Source organism: Embiotoca jacksoni, unplaced genomic scaffold (genome assembly GCF_022577435.1).
Source record: "Embiotoca jacksoni isolate LCO1_2020_lvr unplaced genomic scaffold, fEmbJac1.0.p SCAF_123, whole genome shotgun sequence".
Taxonomy (NCBI): Eukaryota; Metazoa; Chordata; class Actinopteri; family Embiotocidae; genus Embiotoca; species Embiotoca jacksoni.
The window spans coordinates 198,424-217,523 of NW_027185256.1; the positions used below are offsets into that span (position 1 = coordinate 198,424).

The window sequence follows — 19,100 nt, forward strand, 5'->3', positions numbered from 1 at the left end:
TGGAGAGGGCATGACACTTACGTTCAAGGCATTCTTAGCAGCCTCCGCCTCTGATCGACTGTCAAAGCTGACAAACCCCACTGGCTGGGGAGACAAGGAGACAGAACAAAAGAAAAGAAACATGGTTTAAGGCAGAAAACTGAGTCGGCATTTCTGTCTGAGTGACAAAGACATGTTGTTCTTTTTTTATATATATTTTTTTTTTATTATTTCTTATCAAGCCCACCCCCCCCCCACCTCCCGCTCTGTCTCTCTCTCTTTTCCTTGCCCTGTTTATAAAACCGTGGCGAGAGAGAGAGAGAGAGGGAGAGGGGGGTGGGGGGGGAGGAGGAGGAGGCTGGACGCTTACATTGTGCAAAAAGAGTTCATCCATTCGGCTCCCCTTTGCCCAAATATGGGCAATGTGAGAGGGAGAAAAGTGCATGTATGTTTGAGTTGGTGTGTGTGTGTGTGTGTGTGTGTGTGTGTGTGTGTGTGTGTGTGAGAGAGAAAGGCGGAGAGAAGCTGAAAAAGGAGAGAAGATGAGAGAGGAGAGAAAAACGAAAACAAACAGGAGGGAATTTGGAGGTCAAAGGTGAGAATGAAAGAAAAGTGAGGCGAGAGGTGGAAAGAAGTTTTTAAGACCTCCTCAATCAGGCCTGTCGGCGCACAATATATTCTCGCTCACATCTACTTCGCTGCCGCTCGCTTTATATTCCGGTGACATCACTTCGGAGCCGCTGCCCGCAATAGTAAAGGTGAAAATAAAAAAATAAATTAAAAAAAATAAAGTACAAGGATGCAGGTGCGGCTGTCAGATTTCCAAGTGACTGCAGAAACGAGCAAAGAATACACATTTCTTCTTTTTTTTTTTGTCGGAGTATTTTGCGTGTGGATGGGGATGTTGGGAGAAAGAAGGCGGGGGTGAGCAGAAAAATCTCTAAACATGTTGCTCCCATGGGGTCACACTGCTGCGTGTGATCTGGAAAAGCAGTCGAGGGTTATGGGAGGAATTTTGGAATAAGTAAGAGTGAGAAGAGGAGGAGGAGGAGGAGGAGGAGGAGGAAGAGGAGGGGGAGAGAAAAGAAGAAACACACACAGGAAAAGAAGAAAAAAAAAGAAGAAGAAGAAAGAGAGAAGGGCTAAGTGAAGACGTCAGGAAGGAGGAAGCGTAGCAGGAATATAAATAGAAAAAGGGTCTGAGATCTGGCTGTTGCTATATATGGAGATGGCTGCGAGTTCTCGGACTGGAAGGGAGATCGATTGATTCGCATCGCCGCTGTCGTCGCCATCGGTCGGGAGGAGAGTCAAAACAAACTCCCCGAGGAACGCCGGGACACCTGACTGAACATTACTCACGTTTTAACGATGGTAATTATGGGGGGAGTGGACGCGACGTCTGACCCATTCAGACAAACCAAACCGGCACGGACCGCGTTTTTCTAGTTCATAACATGTGAAGCACTTCAAGCAGGTTAAGTAAAGTCCAATTTAAAACTAAACATACAGCGAATCACAACAATACTGTCAGTTTCTGGCTTCTCCAGCGAGCGGATTTCACATTCTTGGGGTTTTTAAAGTGTTCTCACATTTTATTGACTAAACATTGAGCTGATTAAGAAAATAACTGGCAACAAAACTATCTTAACTACAAAACAAAACACAACGAGGTATGTAGTTAAAGAAAAAGCTGGTAAACAACAACGCTAAACTGGACCTAAATATATATTTAAAAAAAAGTGCATTGGTACGGTTGTTATATACCTTTTGAATGCTTCAGACAGCATGCAAGCAGAGTGAAATAAAAAAAAAAAGGAAAAACTACAACAGGACTTGTTCTACGGCAAAGAAAGAAAAAAAAAAGTGCTTCCTTTGTTCCGAGTTTTAAAAAGGTATTATACTCAGCACATCGGATCTAAATCGCCCTAAACCCCTCTAATGAGCATGTCATGTCTTTACGGGAAACAAGGGTAATGTGGTAATAAGTACGCCGACATGAAGCTAAATTGCTTAACTCTGGATGTGGACACCTGCCAGCTGAGCTCATTTTCAGTCCCGCACACCCTGGAGGCTAAAAAAAAAACCTCCACCATCAGTACTGCTCTTGTCAAAACGCTCGCTTTGACACCTCGGAAAAATGCTTTACCCTCACTTCGTCTCTCTTCTTCTTCTTCCCATCCACGCACATCCCACCAGAGTCGACTGTCTGCGACTACAAGCACGGTATCCGACTGCCAAAGGCAAGTTGGTGCAACACTTTTCCCCTTCCCCCTCCCCCTCATCCCCCCTCCTTGTAAACCTCTTCTTCTTCTTTTTTTTTTTTTTGTCATCCTATTAAATGGTACTTCCTGACAGAGAGGGGGCGGAGGGGGGGAAGGAGGGGGGGGGGGTCTGATCCTTCTTACTCAACAAGCAAAGAGGAGGGGAGGAGGGGGGGGACAAATTAAAAAAAAAATGAGATCAGGGCAGACACAGAAAATGTAAAGGTGGCGGTGAGCGCGAGGTTGCGTAATGCAGAGAGTAACGGCGCGATGAGAGTCTGACTGGCTTCATTCAACAGTTTCTTTGTGTGAAAACGGTGCGTCATTCAGCATACCTGCTTGGAGGTGAGTTTTATCAAGGAGCCCTCGTAGCCCTGAAACACAGAAAACAATGTCAGATATGTGCAAAAATAAAGCCGAGACAATAGCGCGTCCACAAGAAAATATGATATTTAAAGGAATTATAGTGAGCAAAACGAATTATTTCAAACCCAGGTTATTGCCTACCGGTTGTGTATTTAATGCGTGGCAGGGCCGCAGCTAACTGAGCCGGGGTGTTTCATGGGTCAAGGAGCTCTTATGAAGACCACATGCACTGGATTGTTGTGTCTTAGCTGAACAATGAAGATGTGCTGCTTTCAACGCTCCTTTTATAAACCATTTACCAGAACATACCATGAGCGTTGTCTAAGTGAGGGATTAGATGCACAGCAAATGTCCCATTTTTCACTTAAACAAGCGCTGCTGCTGCTGCAGCTGCTGCTGCTGCTGCACCACCATTAAGGTGCACTATTCTCGGGCGCCGGTCCAAACAGCTCGCAGCGTCTTCATGCAGTCACCTGAACTTAACTCGGGGACTCTCGGTGCTTGTGATAAAGTGGAGTTTCTGAGGTGAAGCAAATAGCTTTGTTTTTGTATGGCAGGCATCGAGCCACTTTTCCACGACACACACACACACACACACACACACCAGCGTGATCTTCCCGTGGATCAAGACGTGATTGAACCTCGGCTTTAGGAACACGAGACACTTGAACCTCGCGGGAGAGTTTCCATTGCCGTTTGTTTCATCACCATTAATGGAGGTCCCATTGACTGCTGGAAAAGAAAGCTGCTAAGAATAGCCGCGGCCCATCCATTTAAAACATACAAACATACCTTAAATGGTCTGAAGAGGAGATAGAGCTCCCGCGGTTTAATATCCAACGGTAGTCCGCTGACAAATAGTGTTCGGACCTGAGGAAGACAAGAGAGAGATCATGTATTTTTCATTAACCTCCACCGGTTATAAATAGCTGCACTCCCTATCTGAAGGTAACAGATGAGGTTATGAGGAAAAGGACAATGAACACGAGTTAAATAGTTGCCAGCGTTGGCTTTACACTTAAAGATAGACTTTTCAAACACAGATAGAGATGTCTTTCAGTTGGGCAAACACACACCCTATCACACACACACACACACACACACACACACACACACACACGTCTATAGTAAGCGTATTGTCTTCTCCTGTGTAATCTACAACCCGCTGTGTTTTATGGCAATCCTCCCTTTGCAGCTTTAGCCTCTGTTTTACATTTGAACTTTTCAACTTGAAACTTGAGCCGGCATTGCTGGGGAATTATGATGTATATGTTAGCAACGAGGGGCCGAAGGGAAACGTGATTATCGTTGCCCATACGGAGTCGGAGAAGACGTAAAAGCGCAGAGGGAGCAACGTACAGGAGCAGCGACTCCAAAAGTGCTTTCACGAGTTAAGTTGTCGTGTTTTTATGGGCGCTGATGACCTGCGTGTTTATGTTTATTTATAAATATATTACACTTTTTGCTGAGTGTTTTTTTTTTGTAATCTTTTATTGTGAAATCTAACTTCACTTCCACTTTGAGGACATAAAGTGCATCGACTCCCTCAATGTCAAAAGTTGAGCGATGGAAAAATGAGGAGGTGAAAACCAGGTAGATGACGTCAGCGTGCAAAGTAAACAGCTGCAGGTGGGAGGGCTGAACTCACCTGATTGTGCTGATAAACTTGAAATATTGCTTTGAGGAGAATGTACTGCAGGACAGACTAAAACTTAACGTGCACTACAATGTAAATGCTTTTGATTTACATGCATAGAGGAGGCGACACAAGAAAATGAATACCACCCATAAATATGAAGAAGTTACAACGAGCTGTCAGTTAGATTAGTTTAGCATTAAAAACATGGTGCAGCCTTTTTTCCTACAAGTGACGAAATAAACTATATATATATATATATATATATATATATATATATATATATATATATAAATCCAGCTTTCAGCAACAAAATGAATAGCAATACCTCCTCCAACTTCTGCTCCTGTTCCTTTAGGAAACCGATAACAGCAGAAAGTGGCAGACAGTTTATTTTCAACCCACTGCGGAGGGCACGGACACCGTTTCAGCAAATTGGCCGAAGCCGTCAACGTGAGGCTGTCACCGCTCTTATTTTTATTTGCACACTAACTTGGCGAGTTATTCAATTGTCAACATGGCTGCCGTGTCTAAAAAGGCTGGTGTGAACAGCAGCGCTGCGCAGTATGCACACCCATTAGCACCGGTGCCAACATTTGGGAAATGTGCCGGTGCCGAGACGTCCCGTCGCAAACCATGAATGCAGATCTGGGGAAACAGGGAAATCCTACCCCGTTACATGTAACTGTAGCCAAAGAAAGAGCTGTTAATGCAGGTATTTCTAACTCCAACATGTGTTTTCTATTAACACCATGGCTATGTGTTTGCATTTATCTTCTCTTAAGCTCCCAAAACAAACAACAACAACAAACAAAACAAAAAAATCCTCCCTTTTCTGATAAAATACTAAGATAACTTGGTCAGACATGAAATAATAGGTGCATTCAGACAACTGTATTATCTAAAGAGGCACTGATCACACCTTCTACCTGGAGTTTTCATTCAAGTTGGCTTGGTACAGGAAAATAATCGCTCCACCAAACAGGGGAGACGTCAAAATCGAACAATAGACTGCAGCATCTCACCTCACTTCCCAACAAACTCCGCCCAACAAGACAACGTCAATTCTTTGACAGCGTAATATAATTATTTATTTAGTGATCTGATTCTATCCGAGGCCGAATTTTAGAAATAAAACCGTCGGTAGGCAATTACGCAGAGTAGATTCGAAGCTCCCACATTCATTAGATGGTGGATTCACAACTCGGGTGGGGTAGGATGGGATGGGATGGGATGGGAGGGAGGGGGGGGGGCAAAGGAACTGCTGAACTAACACTACATCTCATTCCCACATGTAACCTGATATGCACCGCTGAAGCCAAAGGCAGAGCAACACACAAACAAAGGAGCTTAGCAACTGGGGGAGCGATAGCTGGCGAGCACGGAGCTGCCCATCCTGCCAGCAGAATCTCACCTCGCCGACTTTCTCACCTCCGCTCTTATCTTATCTTATCTTATCCGAGCCGAGTTGAACCCCGCAGGGCCGCAGCTACGCTCCGTCTCTGACAGGCCCGCTTAAATAAACTCCATTGAGGGGCTCCTTATATGGAGCGACACGGGAACAAAGAGTCAGAACAGGATGGTATCAATCAGACACCAGCGAGGGCAGTCACTGACAGCTGTTGATAAAACTAATAAGAAGTGCTGCCAAAATAGAAGTAGAGCTGAGAGTTAAAAAAAAAACAAAAAAAACAACAACGGCGCTTAAGATGTAGACATTGAAGTCACAAGAAAGACACCGAAGCGTTATCAGGAGCCGGTTTTGTTTTCACTGTCAGTTTCGGTGAATTTAACTCCTGCCGAAGCTGCACACGACCGCAAAAAAAGATCGCCGGCAAAAGGATGCGATGTGACTGTAGACGCTGCACTCGCACGGTGCCGTCGGGATGACAGATTTACTGCACATGTCACTCCGCAGACTTGAAATTTTACTCTGTGTGGCTAAAAGCCAACGCTGAACGTTAGATTTGAAGCTTTAATAGAAAGCTGGCACACGTATTAAGAAACTCGTGAGCCCGGCTTGCCAAGTTATCTCAAATCCCATTTTTGATTTAACTCCTATCTTCAGCCATGAGGCTAATCGACTCTTGAGAGCTTGACGTGGTTCACAAGTTCAGACAAACACGCACACACGCAACAGCGAGTCGTCCGCACACTCAAGAGGAACAATGGGACATTCTTGGCCGTCTCGGACCTCATTCCTGAGACTTCCTGACGTCAGCTGTTGTGATATACGATCGTGTCCGGAGTGGACCTGACTTGCACACGTACGTTCACAAGCAAATGTGTCAACAAGCGCTCATGCGCAGGCATCTGCTGCTGATTACGGTACGGGTCTACATTTGTGTGTCTATGAGACCGGCTCCAACAGGGAGGGAGTTGTAAAGGGAGCTGACACCAGGTGAAGTGAGACATCAAGAGTTTCACGACGCTGTAAACTAGGATCGAAGGTCGATCCGGTGGGGGGGGGGTCGAGCAGATTCTGCAGATTTGTAAAAAAACGTCTGGCACCGTTTTCTTTGTTTTATTGGTTCCTCGTGAGCCACAGACCGACATTTCCAAAGTGCTGAGTGGCCCTGTTCGAGCCTTTGAATCATTGACCATTTATGGCGTGCTCACACACACGCACACACACACACCATCATACAGGCGGGCAGCCTTCAATCAAAAACAGCAGTCCCTACCTACCACAAGCCAGCTGAGTACCTCACAGCCGGCGTACCAGCGCAGTTCCCTGGCAACGCCTTAGCGGAGGCACAGCAGAGTGCGCAGCCCCGGGCCAAAAACATCAGATCCTATTAAGGCCACTTCTGCAGCGAGTCCCAGGGGATCTGTGCACCTCTAATCAGAGATCCTTGACTACACAAGCAGCGGATGAGGTCATCACCCTATTGATACTCTATCGTTACACCTTGCCGGTTTTCTTGTGCCACCGTACGGGTGGTGGAGGAGGAGGAGGAGGAGGAGGAGGAGGAGGAGGGGTGAGGAGTCAGCAATACTCAACAACCCAATTGAGGTGTTAAGATATCATATTATTGCAGCTTTGATCGTATTTTGAAGGGTTTGGCCATTTAAAAAAAAACAAAAAAAACAAAAATTTTGAGAGGAGGCAACTAGGGCTGCAAATATGACTTATTTTCAACCTCAATCCATCTTCAGTACAGTTAAGCTTAAAGGTTTGAGTCTGTAAAATGTCAGGAAAGAGTAAAACACATCCCATCGTAACTTCCCAGATGTCACGCTGACGCCCTCAAGTTCGTCACATTATCTGAACAGTCTGGAGAAGTTTAAGATGTTTCTATTTTTACCCGTCATGGAGGCGTCTGATCAGCCTCAAACTCGTTCTGCAGCAAAACACAGAACCCTAAACACACGAATCTCCAGCGACAAGGAAGAGAAACGAGTCCTGCAGCAAATAACGTGGTCTGATCTCATCTTCATGGAGTCGGTCGGGATTACGTGAAGAGACGGGAGTCACTGACAAAGCCTAAATACACAGGACGGTGGCAAACCCTCCGAGGTGCCAGGAACAACCTGGCAGCATGAAAAACTGTCACCGAGAAGAACTGCTGATGTTTTAAAGTTAACTGGTGAGTAAAAGCTGTTCTCGGTGGTGCAGTTGAAAACATCGTCAGTTTACTGTTAGTGCCTAAAAGCTTTCACACAGTACTGTATAATATATTTTCTTTGTATATGAGAAATGAGAAACTGGAGACAGATGGCCTTGATTTTTGTCAGTCGACTAATTTAATAATCAAACTTGCGTAATTTTACTGGCAACACGGAAACATGACTGAACCAAAGTCCTCCAGGGGAAGAAATTCAATCATTCAGACAAGCAAACAGGTCACAAACAGGAACAAGCAGTTTCCCAAACCACCTTCATTTAATGGTGAAACTGAAAGCCAAATGTTTGTCTGCCTGCTAGTGTTTCTTATCTGACTTGTTTGCTCATGTTGCCTTGTCCTGAGACCCGAGCAATCAAGTTAGTGAGACCAATGTAACAACAATGAGGAAAGGCCTTGAAAAAAAAAAAAAAAAAATCAAATCCAAGTCGTAATAAACCAAAGTTGTCCTTTAAAATGATTAAGGATGGTACATTTTGTACTAAAACTGAACATCTGTTGCTAAAAATATCCAAAACATAATGATGTTTCCTTCTGGCTGTAATAATAAAACATCACATGGAGGGAAAAAGCTTGATTACGTCTGACCCAAGAGACCAAACTTCCACCAAACAGCCGTTACACAATCAAACAAAGATTTAATTAGCAAATGTTGAATCGCTGGAACCATAACTGACGGGAAACCAATGCAAAACTTGTACAAACGTATTTTAAATTCCCTCCATCGAACATTACAATTTGTCCGCCATCACTCACTTATTCATGTGTCATTTCTATTCAGCTTGCGTCGTGGACTTTGTTTAATTTGTTACACCTATCGCCCGCGATGCCTCATTATAATCCACGCTGCGCGACTCCCTCGCATATTTGCTCCGATTTTAATCGAGTGCTTTTTTTTGACCGTCCAATCCCGGCTGAAAACAAGGCGCGCGACCTTGGCGGGACGCGAGGAGATTACTGGGCGTTTCCGTCTCCCCCCCCTCCCTCCCACCGCGTGCCCCGACAGCCGAGTTTAATGGACGGAGGTCCCGCCGGCCAGATGTGGCGGGACGCGGCTGCGACCTTGAGGGGACGGCGACGGTAGCGCGTGTGCGTCGACGACCCGGCACGAGAAAATCAAATCAAATCGTCCAGCGCGCGTCCACGCCAGCTGCTTTCAAGTTCCCCGTGAACCGGGCTGAAACCAAAGTCGACTCCGTGAGCCCACGTGGGCGAACGGCAAGTTGACTTTTCTTGCGTCGGTTATTAAAAACAGTCTGACTGACTCACGCGGACTCATCGCTGCTCCATGTTGACATCGCTCTCCATCATCCCCGCCCCCCCCCCCCCCCCCCCCCCCCCCCCCCTCCGTCCTCCCTGTCAAGAGGACGTGAGGAGTGAGAGAGCGCAGGCCCGAGGTGTCAAACGACCATAAATGGATGGACTCCGTTTGTCCGCTGATCGCCCGGGTTCAGCGGGTCAAGTTTCCCGTTCGGGGTCAGAGGTCGTAGGTTAGGCCTGGGTTTATGGTGCAGGTCGGGGGGGGTCGCCTGTGAGACTGAGCACACTCCAAACGCTCTGAGTGAACTCTTGAGAGGAGACTTTCTTTGTTTTTCCTCCCTCGCTCTCTCTCGCTCTCTGTCTCTGTCTCTGTCTCGCCCTCAAGTGCTTTTGGCTAAACAATTAGAGCTCAGTAAGGGTCCGTAAATGTTCCAACAGGTTAACCTTTAAAAGACATTTCAAACAAATGACCTCGACGAGGAGGCGAGTCGGGGCCCGATCCTCTGTTTTTCCTACTCTAGCTCTTTTCTTCCTGCTCTCGATAACGGCGCCCTGTGTTTTTAATCCAACTCAGAAAAAAGGACGATCCGTTCTCGAAAACACAAATACGTCCTCTCTTTTCTCTCTTTTCTTTTTCTTTTCTTTTCATCAAACATTTTTTTTTTATTTTTTTTAACCCCAGCAAAAATAGGCCTGAAGGTGTCATTTGGGTGACGTGTGGAAGCGAAGGACGACCCGTTCACAGGCTGTCAGCTACACATCACTTTGACTGCGCGGCTGTCAGCGTCGACTTCATCAAAAAACCATTCATACCGTCTCGCTCTCTTCCTTTTTTTTTTATTGTTACCCGACGAGTCTCGATGAGCAGGACTTAAAATTCCAAAGTGCTCGTTAATGCGAACTAATCTCCGCTGCAGCCTTTTTTTTTTTTTTCTTCCTGGGCTCCCTGTGTTGCCGCCTGCCCGAGTGGACACCTTGAACTGTTTGTTTTTTGTGGTTGGGTAGGCAGAGGGTTAAAGTGTCTTGCGCAAGTGGGGAGGGAACGAGAAATGAAAAAAAAACAACAACAACAACAGCAGCAGCAGATACTCAGTCATCCTCTGCGTCACCATGAAGAAATCTGTGCCTGCTGCTAATGGGGTTGTTTCTGTTATGCGATACAGCTGTTTCTTTTGCTTTGTCAAGAGATGGCACTTAAAGGGATCCTGTAATTCTATCTGCTAATGACGACTGTTTTGAATCACCTTTTAATCAATTCGTTGTTTTCGGAAATTAATTCTTAAAAATGTAGGAAATGCCTGGTCGCTTATTATCCTGTAAATGTCACTTAAGGCCACAGTGGTTGGTATTCCATCGCAGCCACATTGTCTCACTTTAAAGGTTAATTACTTCAATATATCAGAGAAAATAAGGCCTTTTTTTTTTCAAATACTGCAAGTCTGCATTAGTAGGCAGTTTTGTTGGGTTTAGTGGAGGTAGGGGAACAGAGACTTATGACAAAAGTCATGATTAATTACCAATATCTGGACTTTGTTAGCAATTTCCTACAACAATACTTTTTACTATGCCAGTTTTAAAAAAAAAAAAAAAAAAATCTGTTTGAAGCAAATGAAAATGAAACTACAAATCTTCAGTTTCCATGCGGTTTAGAGGGGGAGAGGGTAAACAAGGTTGTACAGATGTCCCCTAAACGCCTCACACGGAAGCTATTGCTAGGCTGTACAATTTCCCCGATGTTCCCTGAACACCTCACTCCCAAATTGTCCATAATGTAAGATTTACTTGCGCAAGTTGAAAACGAGTGATTTCATCTACGTGGGCGGGACACCTAATTAGAGCCAATGGAGCTCACTGACGCTGGAGAGGTTTACTGCTGCATAAACGTGGCAAAACTAATAGGATTTTTTAAAAATGAAAACAATTTGTGTGGATGAGGCGTAGTTATCGAAATTTAGTAGCTAATGACTATGTATTTTTCAGCGAACGACAGCGTCAAAGTAATTCATTTGGTGCCATAAAAGTATCACCGGGCTGATTCATGATCTTTAGCCCGAAGTGACACATTGATCGTTTTATCCGAGCAAAAACGTGACGAAACAGCATCAGATCGTTACATTTCCGAAGCCGCAACGAGCAAAGTAGCCTGATTATTTATAAAAGCGGTTGCAAATTAAACTCATAAATTCTTTATTTCCACTCTAAGATAGTCATATTATATTACACCTAAAACATGGAGCCTTGACTTTACTTTAAAGCCAGTTAACAGGGGGAAAAAAGCTACTTTTCCTCTGATTGTAAAGTATAACTTTGCAGCCAGCGATGGACAACATGGCAAGAAATCAGACCCAATTAGCTAATCCATCTCGGCCCACTGACAGACTTTTCCAGTTTCAGGCTTTGTCCTTTTTCAAGCTAATCTTCAGAGGGGTTGACCTTGGATGGCCGACTCTGGCTGGCCAGCCAAAAAGGCTGTTGGCACACAGTCCTACAGACAGACAGACCAGTTTCTCCCCGTTACCGTTTCTGCCTGGCCAGCTCCTCTCTTTAAGGTCTTCCCATGACCATAAACGGTCCTTGTGCTCGGGGGGGTGGGGGGGGGGGGTCTCAGGGTCATGCTTTCAACCTATGGACCCGATAAGGGATAAGGAGTCTGTCGACCAGGACTAAATTGGGTGCGAGGGAGAGAAAGAAAGAGGGATGGAAAAAAAAAAAAAAAAAAAAAAAAAAAAGAAAAGAAAGAAGAGAAACGTAGAGAAGAGGAGAAGAAGAAAGGCAAATTATAAACAGTACCCGGGCGGAGGGAGGGAGGGAAAGTGGGAGGAAATGGCCAGAGAACAAGATAAAGAGAGAGCGAGGCGAGGGGAGGGGAGGAGGGGGTAGGAAAGGAAGGAGGGAAGGAAACGGAGGGGAAGGGAGATAAAAGTGGAGAGAGGGAGCAGAAAAGGATGGACGGGGAGGTGCAGGGAGAAGAAACGAGATGAATTACAGACCGAGGAAAAGTGTGCAGAACATAAAAGGAGCGTGAAGGCAGGTGGAAAGAGAGACGGAGACGAGACACTGTACACTGTAAGGTCGATAATTATAGCTCGTGAGTAAGCAATATTTAGTGGAGGTGACAGAAACACAGGATGACAAAGCAACACAAAATGGCTGGCGCTTGTACGGGAAAGGAAAGCTCACACTTCCTTCTGTTAAGCAGAGCGTTATTTATTAGAAAGCAAACTCGCTAGTTGACAGCCAAGGTTTTGTTTTTCTTTCTTTCTTTTGAAGGAAATCAGAGTCACCTGCCCCCCTGGTCAGTTTTAATGGTTTATATATATATATATATATATATATATAAATACTTTTTCTCCTTTTCTTCTCAACATCAGTTTAGACTCCTTTGCCAGCCGTTCCTGACACTAAGCCTTGTTGTTGTCTTTTCAAATACCTCTTGTCGCGCAGCTGACAAATGGCTAAGATAAGATGACAATTCCCCTGGCGCTTTTATAAATATACTCCAACCTATCAGACTGGCTAGACGGAGCGGGGTACTTTTTTTTTTTTTTTTTTTCACTGTTAGCTCGAGCCTGGAAAGACGTATTTTACCGCCGACATCAACGCGCATCTCGCCGTGCGTTTGTGCGGTTTTGAGGGCGCCTCTTCATCTCCGGTGAATCTTCAGCAATAAGATCCTCCGTGTGTGTGTGTGTGTGTGTGTGTGTGTGTGTGTGTGTGTGTGTGTGTGTGTGTGTGTGTGTGTGTGTGTGTGTGTGTGTGTGTGTGTGTTTTCCCTGGTTGCCCGATCACGGCCACTTCACCCTCTCTCCGCTCCCCTCTGGTAACGTTTCATGTCACGGAGAGTTAATATACCCGTGTGCCCTTTTCATAGATACATGCACATGTACGGACCGCACACGCGCACACACACACACACACACACACACACACACACACGCGCACACACACACACACACACACACACACACACACACACACACACACACACAGCGCTTGGCCTCCCCATGCTTCCACCGTGCTCCTCCAGCAGTGCAGCTCCCCACCTCCATCTCCTCACGGAAAAGGTCACGCCGGCCACATGACCTGCTATTTGAAGAGGACCTGGTGGACACCCAAAGCAGGCCGAGCGCAATCCAATTCCACCCCGGGGAGATACGCCGCATTCGCTGAACTCGGCCCGAGTGATATTCTGTAAAGATCCGCTTACACGTTTATGGTCAGCGGAGAACCAGAATCAACAAACGCCTGACGAGGTTCAAAACTCCCGCGGCTGCGCTGCGTCGTTTCACCCGGGAGGGACGGTTCGGTTGCACCCGCGAACTACGACTTCAAGCGAAGGAGCGTCCCACCCGGCGGAGACGCCGACGGCGGCGCAGACGATCCGTTGTTCGGACCGTTTGGCAAAAATCGAGCCGGCCGTTCGCCGGCGGATCTCCGAAGGTTGAGGGAGGCCGGGCGGGTTTCCGCTTAAAAGTGAAACCCAAGTTAGCTCGAGGGGAATTGACAGCGAAGAGGTGGGAGGTCGAGCTCGGTCGGATGACTTGGTGAGCCGCAGTGCATTCCACGTGCTCACGGGCCGTCTCAGAAACCTTCACCTTTTGTCTTCGCCGTGCACAAAACGCCGTCCATCGCGAGTCCGAAAATACCGTGATGAAATGCCGATGGGTTTTCCAGAGCTCGAAGCGACGTCTTCAAATGACTTTTGTCTGACAAACGGCCCAAAATCCAAACATGTTCAATTCAAGGTGACACAAAACAAGCTAAAATAAGCTTAATTTTCACATTTGAGATTTGTTTGACAGTTTTACCTGATAAATGGTTTAAATTATTAATTTATTATGAAAATGGGGGCTGTAACTAACTATGGTGATGTCTTCAAAATAGTTTGTCAATGTCAAATCACTCCAGTAATCAAGTTGGTGGTTTTTTTATTCAAAGTCTTATATAAAAAGAAAAAAAAAAACCATCAAACCACACGTTTCAGAATGATAGAGAGTTTGAAATCGGTTCATTTTCTGTCAGTCAGCAAACTGACTAATCAATAATTCAACCTATAATTTTGGTGTCAAAACAAGTCAGTAAAAGTTGGGTATGATTTGACTCTCAGTGCCCCGAGTTTGTTCCTTCGGTGCAGCGACACGACGCCGGTCGCCACATCTCCATCTCCACGGTGAACACGGGACAAAACACACACGCCTCTCTGTGGAGACCGCCTTCAAACGATGTTTATAGAAAACGAGATGTAATCCGAGATCCACCGCAGGCCGCCGTGTCCGTAGAAGGTCTGGAAACCCGGGCTGAAACCTATCCGGGGGCGACGCCGCGTCACCTCCGTCCGCGTCGGCGGGCCGCTGAGTGCTCGCGGTACGTGAGAGCATCCAGAACACCTGATAACGAAATGCTTATCAGAAACCGGCCCGCGAGATTAAGACGCCGCCGAGGGCTGAAACCTGCATACCTCGCCTGCGGCGCGACCATGTTTGGCGAGAGCGCTGGCCCGCGGAAGATAAACACCGAGCGTCGCCGAGCCCCCCGGCGCACGCCTGACGACAGCGTGCGAGGTTGAGCGGCGAAGCGGGCACGAGAAGCCAAGCAGCGGTGCTTTACTGGTGCGAATCAGTGATCCATTGAGTTGCGTACTACGCAGTGGAAGAGGGAGGGGGAGGAGGTGGGGAGGAGGTGGGGAGGAGGAGGTGCCGCTGCTGTTGCTCAGCGTTGCGAGAGTCATACCGGCGAGGCCGTTCAACTTTGGCCCCCGTGAGGTCATCGTTCACGGCGACTTCGGTGCCGCGGAGCACTGAAGTTGTTGACGAGAGGAACCTCGTGAACGTTTTTTTTCTCTCAATGAGAGATTTCAATCAGAAAAACGATGTCAAATTGCGCCGCGGCGTTCCTCCAGAAGGACGAAACGCTCGGCCATACTCAAAACCACTCGCATCACTCTTCGTCTCGTGTTTATGTGCTTACGTGCGACGATCCGCACCTTAACCCCCCCCCCCTCCCTCACCTCCCCGCCCTAAAATAAAAAATAAAAAAATAAAAACCTCGCCGCTCCCCTGCGTGCAACACACAATCATTACGCCAAAGATAAAGTGCTCGCTGTCTAACCTTACGTTAATTCGCCCAAGTAAATTTGAAAGTCCCTGCCCGTCTGGACGGCTTCCAAACATTTCGCACAACCATTAGATCCCTCCGGCCGTTACTCTCCCCCGTCTCTAATGTCTGCCTTTACACAACGTTACGGACAACTCTCTCTCTCGTCTCGTCCCTCCGGCTCGCAGGGGGACGTCGCAGAATTTCAAACGTGTCGCGGCGAGGCGCAAAAACGGGGGGCTGCAGCCGATTATTGTGGGTTTTTTTTCATCGTGGATGAAATTCTAAGTACTTTTCAATTCAGCGTCATATAAAAACAAAACAAAAAGCAGCAAATCCTTCAATTTGACCAAACTTTTGTGAGCCAGTACTGGCACTCCTGCTTGAAAATGACTCGGGACTTATATTTGAAAAAAGGATCAACGAATTGGGTGAGGTATCTTAAGAGGTACTGCACGAGCTGAGAGTTGTAAAAATGTATATTTTTCTTGTGGCGTTTTGCCCTCTTCAGTTGAAATCATCCAGCTGAAGCAAAGTTGTTAAGCCATGCAGAGCTGAACCAATTTTGCGATTAAATCGATGAACAGAAAACAACTTAGTCGTTCTGTTAAACAAAAACAAAACAAAAAACACACACAAATGCGAATAAATGCTGCTTTTTGACTTTTAATTGACTTTTGTGCCGTCAGTCGGGCAAAGCGAGATATCTGAAGACGTCTCCTTAAAAGTTCTTGGAGCTCCTCCAATAGATTAAAACGAGAAGAAGTTAATAATAGATTTCCCAGTAGCAACAATAATCATCAGCTGCAGCTGCGGAGTCACATCCGGGTTAACAGACACTGAGAAGCGCAGTAAAGTGTTTAAACTCCAACTCTCCACTTCTGACAAGTCGGGCTCTTTGACTCTTTACCTCGTCGGTGCGGGGGGCCGCAGAAACCCCCCCCCCCTCCCCCCCCGCGTCCACGGTAACCTCAACGGTGGACCAAATATGGTCTCGCATCGGGCTGGGTGTGTTCGGCTGTTCGGTTACAAAAGTGCCGAAAGACCACGCAGACCCTTATGACCCAATTGCTCCGAGAGAAACGTCCGATATAACCCGATATATATATATATATATATATATATATACATATATACCTATTCTCGCGTCACTCGGCCGCGGACGTGTGGAGCTCCGAAGCGACGCGTCCGCCGTTCGAACGGAGGTCAATCTGCGCCGAAGAAAACCGCCCCCGTGCGGAGAGAGTCGCTACAAACTCGGTAAACAACAACAACAACAACAACAACAAAATAGAGGAGATAACCAGACTGAGCAATGTTTACAGAAGAGAGGAGGAGGAAGAAACCGGGCCTGCTGTCCAGCAATGTTCGACAGGAAATACATTTTCGAGTTAAACGGATTAAAAAAACAACAACAAAAAAACACATTTCAGACAAACAAATATCATCCCGGTGTGTTAAGTTTGGAAGTGAATCACAGCCGCGTTGGAGGCGACTTGGTGCTCGACTGGTTTATTTTTTTTTGATGCGGTGGGTCTGCATTACAAAAGAGATATTGCCTACATGTTGCAGCAGCAGTTGTTTGAACTTGAATTGCTCCCTCGGCTTCAGTGAAAACTAATTCGCCCTGGCTCAGTATTCCCTTTACTACTTGCTTTTTAGTGTTGCGCGATGTCTGCCGTTATTGTACAGTAAGCCGTAACCGGCGATGCTCTCACATCAAAGCTATTCAGGAACTACTTGTTAGTGATTCATCAGAGAGCTCAGGTCCTACTTTGTTCTTTACTTGTCCCCCCCCCCCACTCCTCTCTCTCTGTTTTCCAAAAACCCTCGCAGTAAGGTGCTGCAAACGAAATGGTGGACAAGAAAAAAGTGAATTTATGTTTAAAGAATTAAAATTAAAAAAAAAAAAAAAAAAAAATGAAGGCAAATTGTTGATAGGTGAACTATTTAGTAAGGGGGGGGGAAAGAGGAGGGGGGGGACGGTTCACTGACGAAAACTTTTATGAGGTAAAAACTAAATGACGGAGCACAAAATGCTGCAAAAACACAGTCCAGCTTCTACAGCGAGAAGAATATTTAACGAGTCGTAGAGAAAACGCAGATTTTTTTTTTTTTGGTGGCTAAAAAAAAAAAAAAAAAAGCAGCGCGACGTTTAGCGTGAATTTTCTGGATATTTAAGGAGTCGTTTTTGGGTCAGCGACGCGCGGGCACCAGGTGCGGATACGTACCTCCTCTTCGTGGTTGGTGAATTCGCTCGGCTCGGTTTCCTTCTCGGTTTTGTTGTTATTCATTCTGAGCCCGGACTTCTTTTGTCACTTCGCACTCGGACGGTCTTGTTCTTCTCTCCGCTCTGCTTTCGCCCTCACCTCCTTCTTTCTCCTTCCAGGACCCACAAATTATTATTATTATTTATTTATTTATATATATTTTTTTTTTAAAAAAAGCACCCACCCCTTCCGACAGACAAATAGTCCGCGTGCGGCCGCTGTCCTACTGGACCGGAGCTTCCCACTAGTTTGGCGACATCAAATGATGAAAGTGAATCTATGCTGTTGTTCTTCTTCCTTTTCTTTTTCTTCTTTCTTTATTATTATTATTATTATTTTTTTTTTACAAAAAGAGCGGAAATGTTAAGCTGCGAGCGGTGTTCCTTGCGCTGTCAGATATTCCTCAGCGTTTCCCTGGAAAGCTTCTCCGGAGGCTCTCGTCGCTAATGAAATACAGTAAATGTTCACTGGACCGCGCCGCAGGCAAACTTCTCTCCCCATCTCCGCGTGAGGGAGGGAGGGAGGGGAGGGGAGAGGAGGGAGGGAGGGAGGGGTTTAGGGTGGGGTAGAGGGGCGGGATGGATGCGCCGTCTGCTTCGGCTTTATCGAGATTTATCCAAGTGCTGCAGGAGCGACAGTGGAAACCATCAGTACCGATCACCTTTTTGGACCAGCTGGGTGTTTATTTTAGTCTCTGCTACGTTCCTGCAATATTCTTCCGATGCGGTGGCTCGTGCGGTTATTTTTAACACCTCTGTTATCATTTGTCTGCTTTAAAGGTGCAATAGGCTGTGCAAGATTTTTATTTTTTTATTATTAGATATTTATTTTATTTTTTTTTTTTTTTTTAATAAAAAAATAAATAAATCAATATTTAACGAGTGTTTTGAGACGTAGCCCTACGTCCTTGTCTTGTAATTGTAATACCACCCAGCGCCCGAAGAGGCGATAGTGAGCACCGATAGGAGAGGAGGGAAGGAACCGGTGCGGTCCAACCCCGGTTTGAACCGTAGACCGTTTTATGAAAGCGGACGTAGCTTCTGGGTCTGAAAAGTGAAGTTTAAAGTGGAAGTGTCTCAAAGTGCAATACCGGTGAGGGCCGCTAAGGGCTGGCTCCCAAACAAACAAACAAACAAACAAACAAACAAAAAACTCTAATTCCATTGACTCCCATTCAAATTCTCTCTTGAAATACAGTGAGTACGTTTTTATACCACAAATCAACATGGTGTCATTCACTAAAATTAGTTTCTCTGATTACTTTTCTGGCAGTCCATCTGAGAAGGACTCCATGACTGATTCGATTGCAGGCCTCAAAAAGTGGTATGTTTGGGGGGGCGTGTCTGGTTTGCGGTGGGCGGGGCGTTGCGTCCTTGGGTTCCCAGTCAGACTGAGTCAGATATACTACTCGCTCCTCAGCTCGTCCAAATATGGTCACTTCTGGTAAAAAAAAAAAAAAAAAACAAGAAGATGAAAGCCAATGTGACGAAATCGTGGCTTCAAAACAGCAGATCACAAACCAGTGGGTGACGTAAAAATTTTTTTTTTAAAAGTCGATTGCGACGTTTTTTTTGTCATGTCCTGACCTTTCTCAGGCCCCTAATGCCAT

The 19,100-nt window shown here is 46.0% G+C and overlaps 1 protein-coding gene across 9 annotated transcripts in view; it reads right to left on the reverse strand.

The window, feature by feature from the left end:
* The window catches only part of LOC138195740 (RNA-binding protein with multiple splicing-like), a 36,682-nt gene extending 18,665 nt beyond the window's left edge, over positions 1-18,017 (reverse strand). For 3 of the 9 annotated variants that reach the window (XM_069145373.1, XM_069145372.1, XM_069145371.1), the window contains exons 1-4: positions 17,453-18,013; positions 3,399-3,476; positions 2,576-2,614; positions 22-84 (exon numbers count right to left, since the gene is read on the reverse strand). In XM_069145373.1, coding sequence (XP_069001474.1) covers positions 22-84; positions 2,576-2,614; positions 3,399-3,476; positions 17,453-17,515 — 243 coding nt within the window. In that variant the 5' untranslated portion in view covers positions 17,516-18,013. Of the gene's footprint in view, positions 1-21; positions 85-2,575; positions 2,615-3,398; positions 3,477-17,452 lie in introns of all 9 variants that reach the window. The other 6 variants (XM_069145375.1, XM_069145374.1, XM_069145370.1 and 3 more) reach the window with 5 other exon arrangements.
* Positions 18,018-19,100: the final 1,083 nt, after the last annotated feature.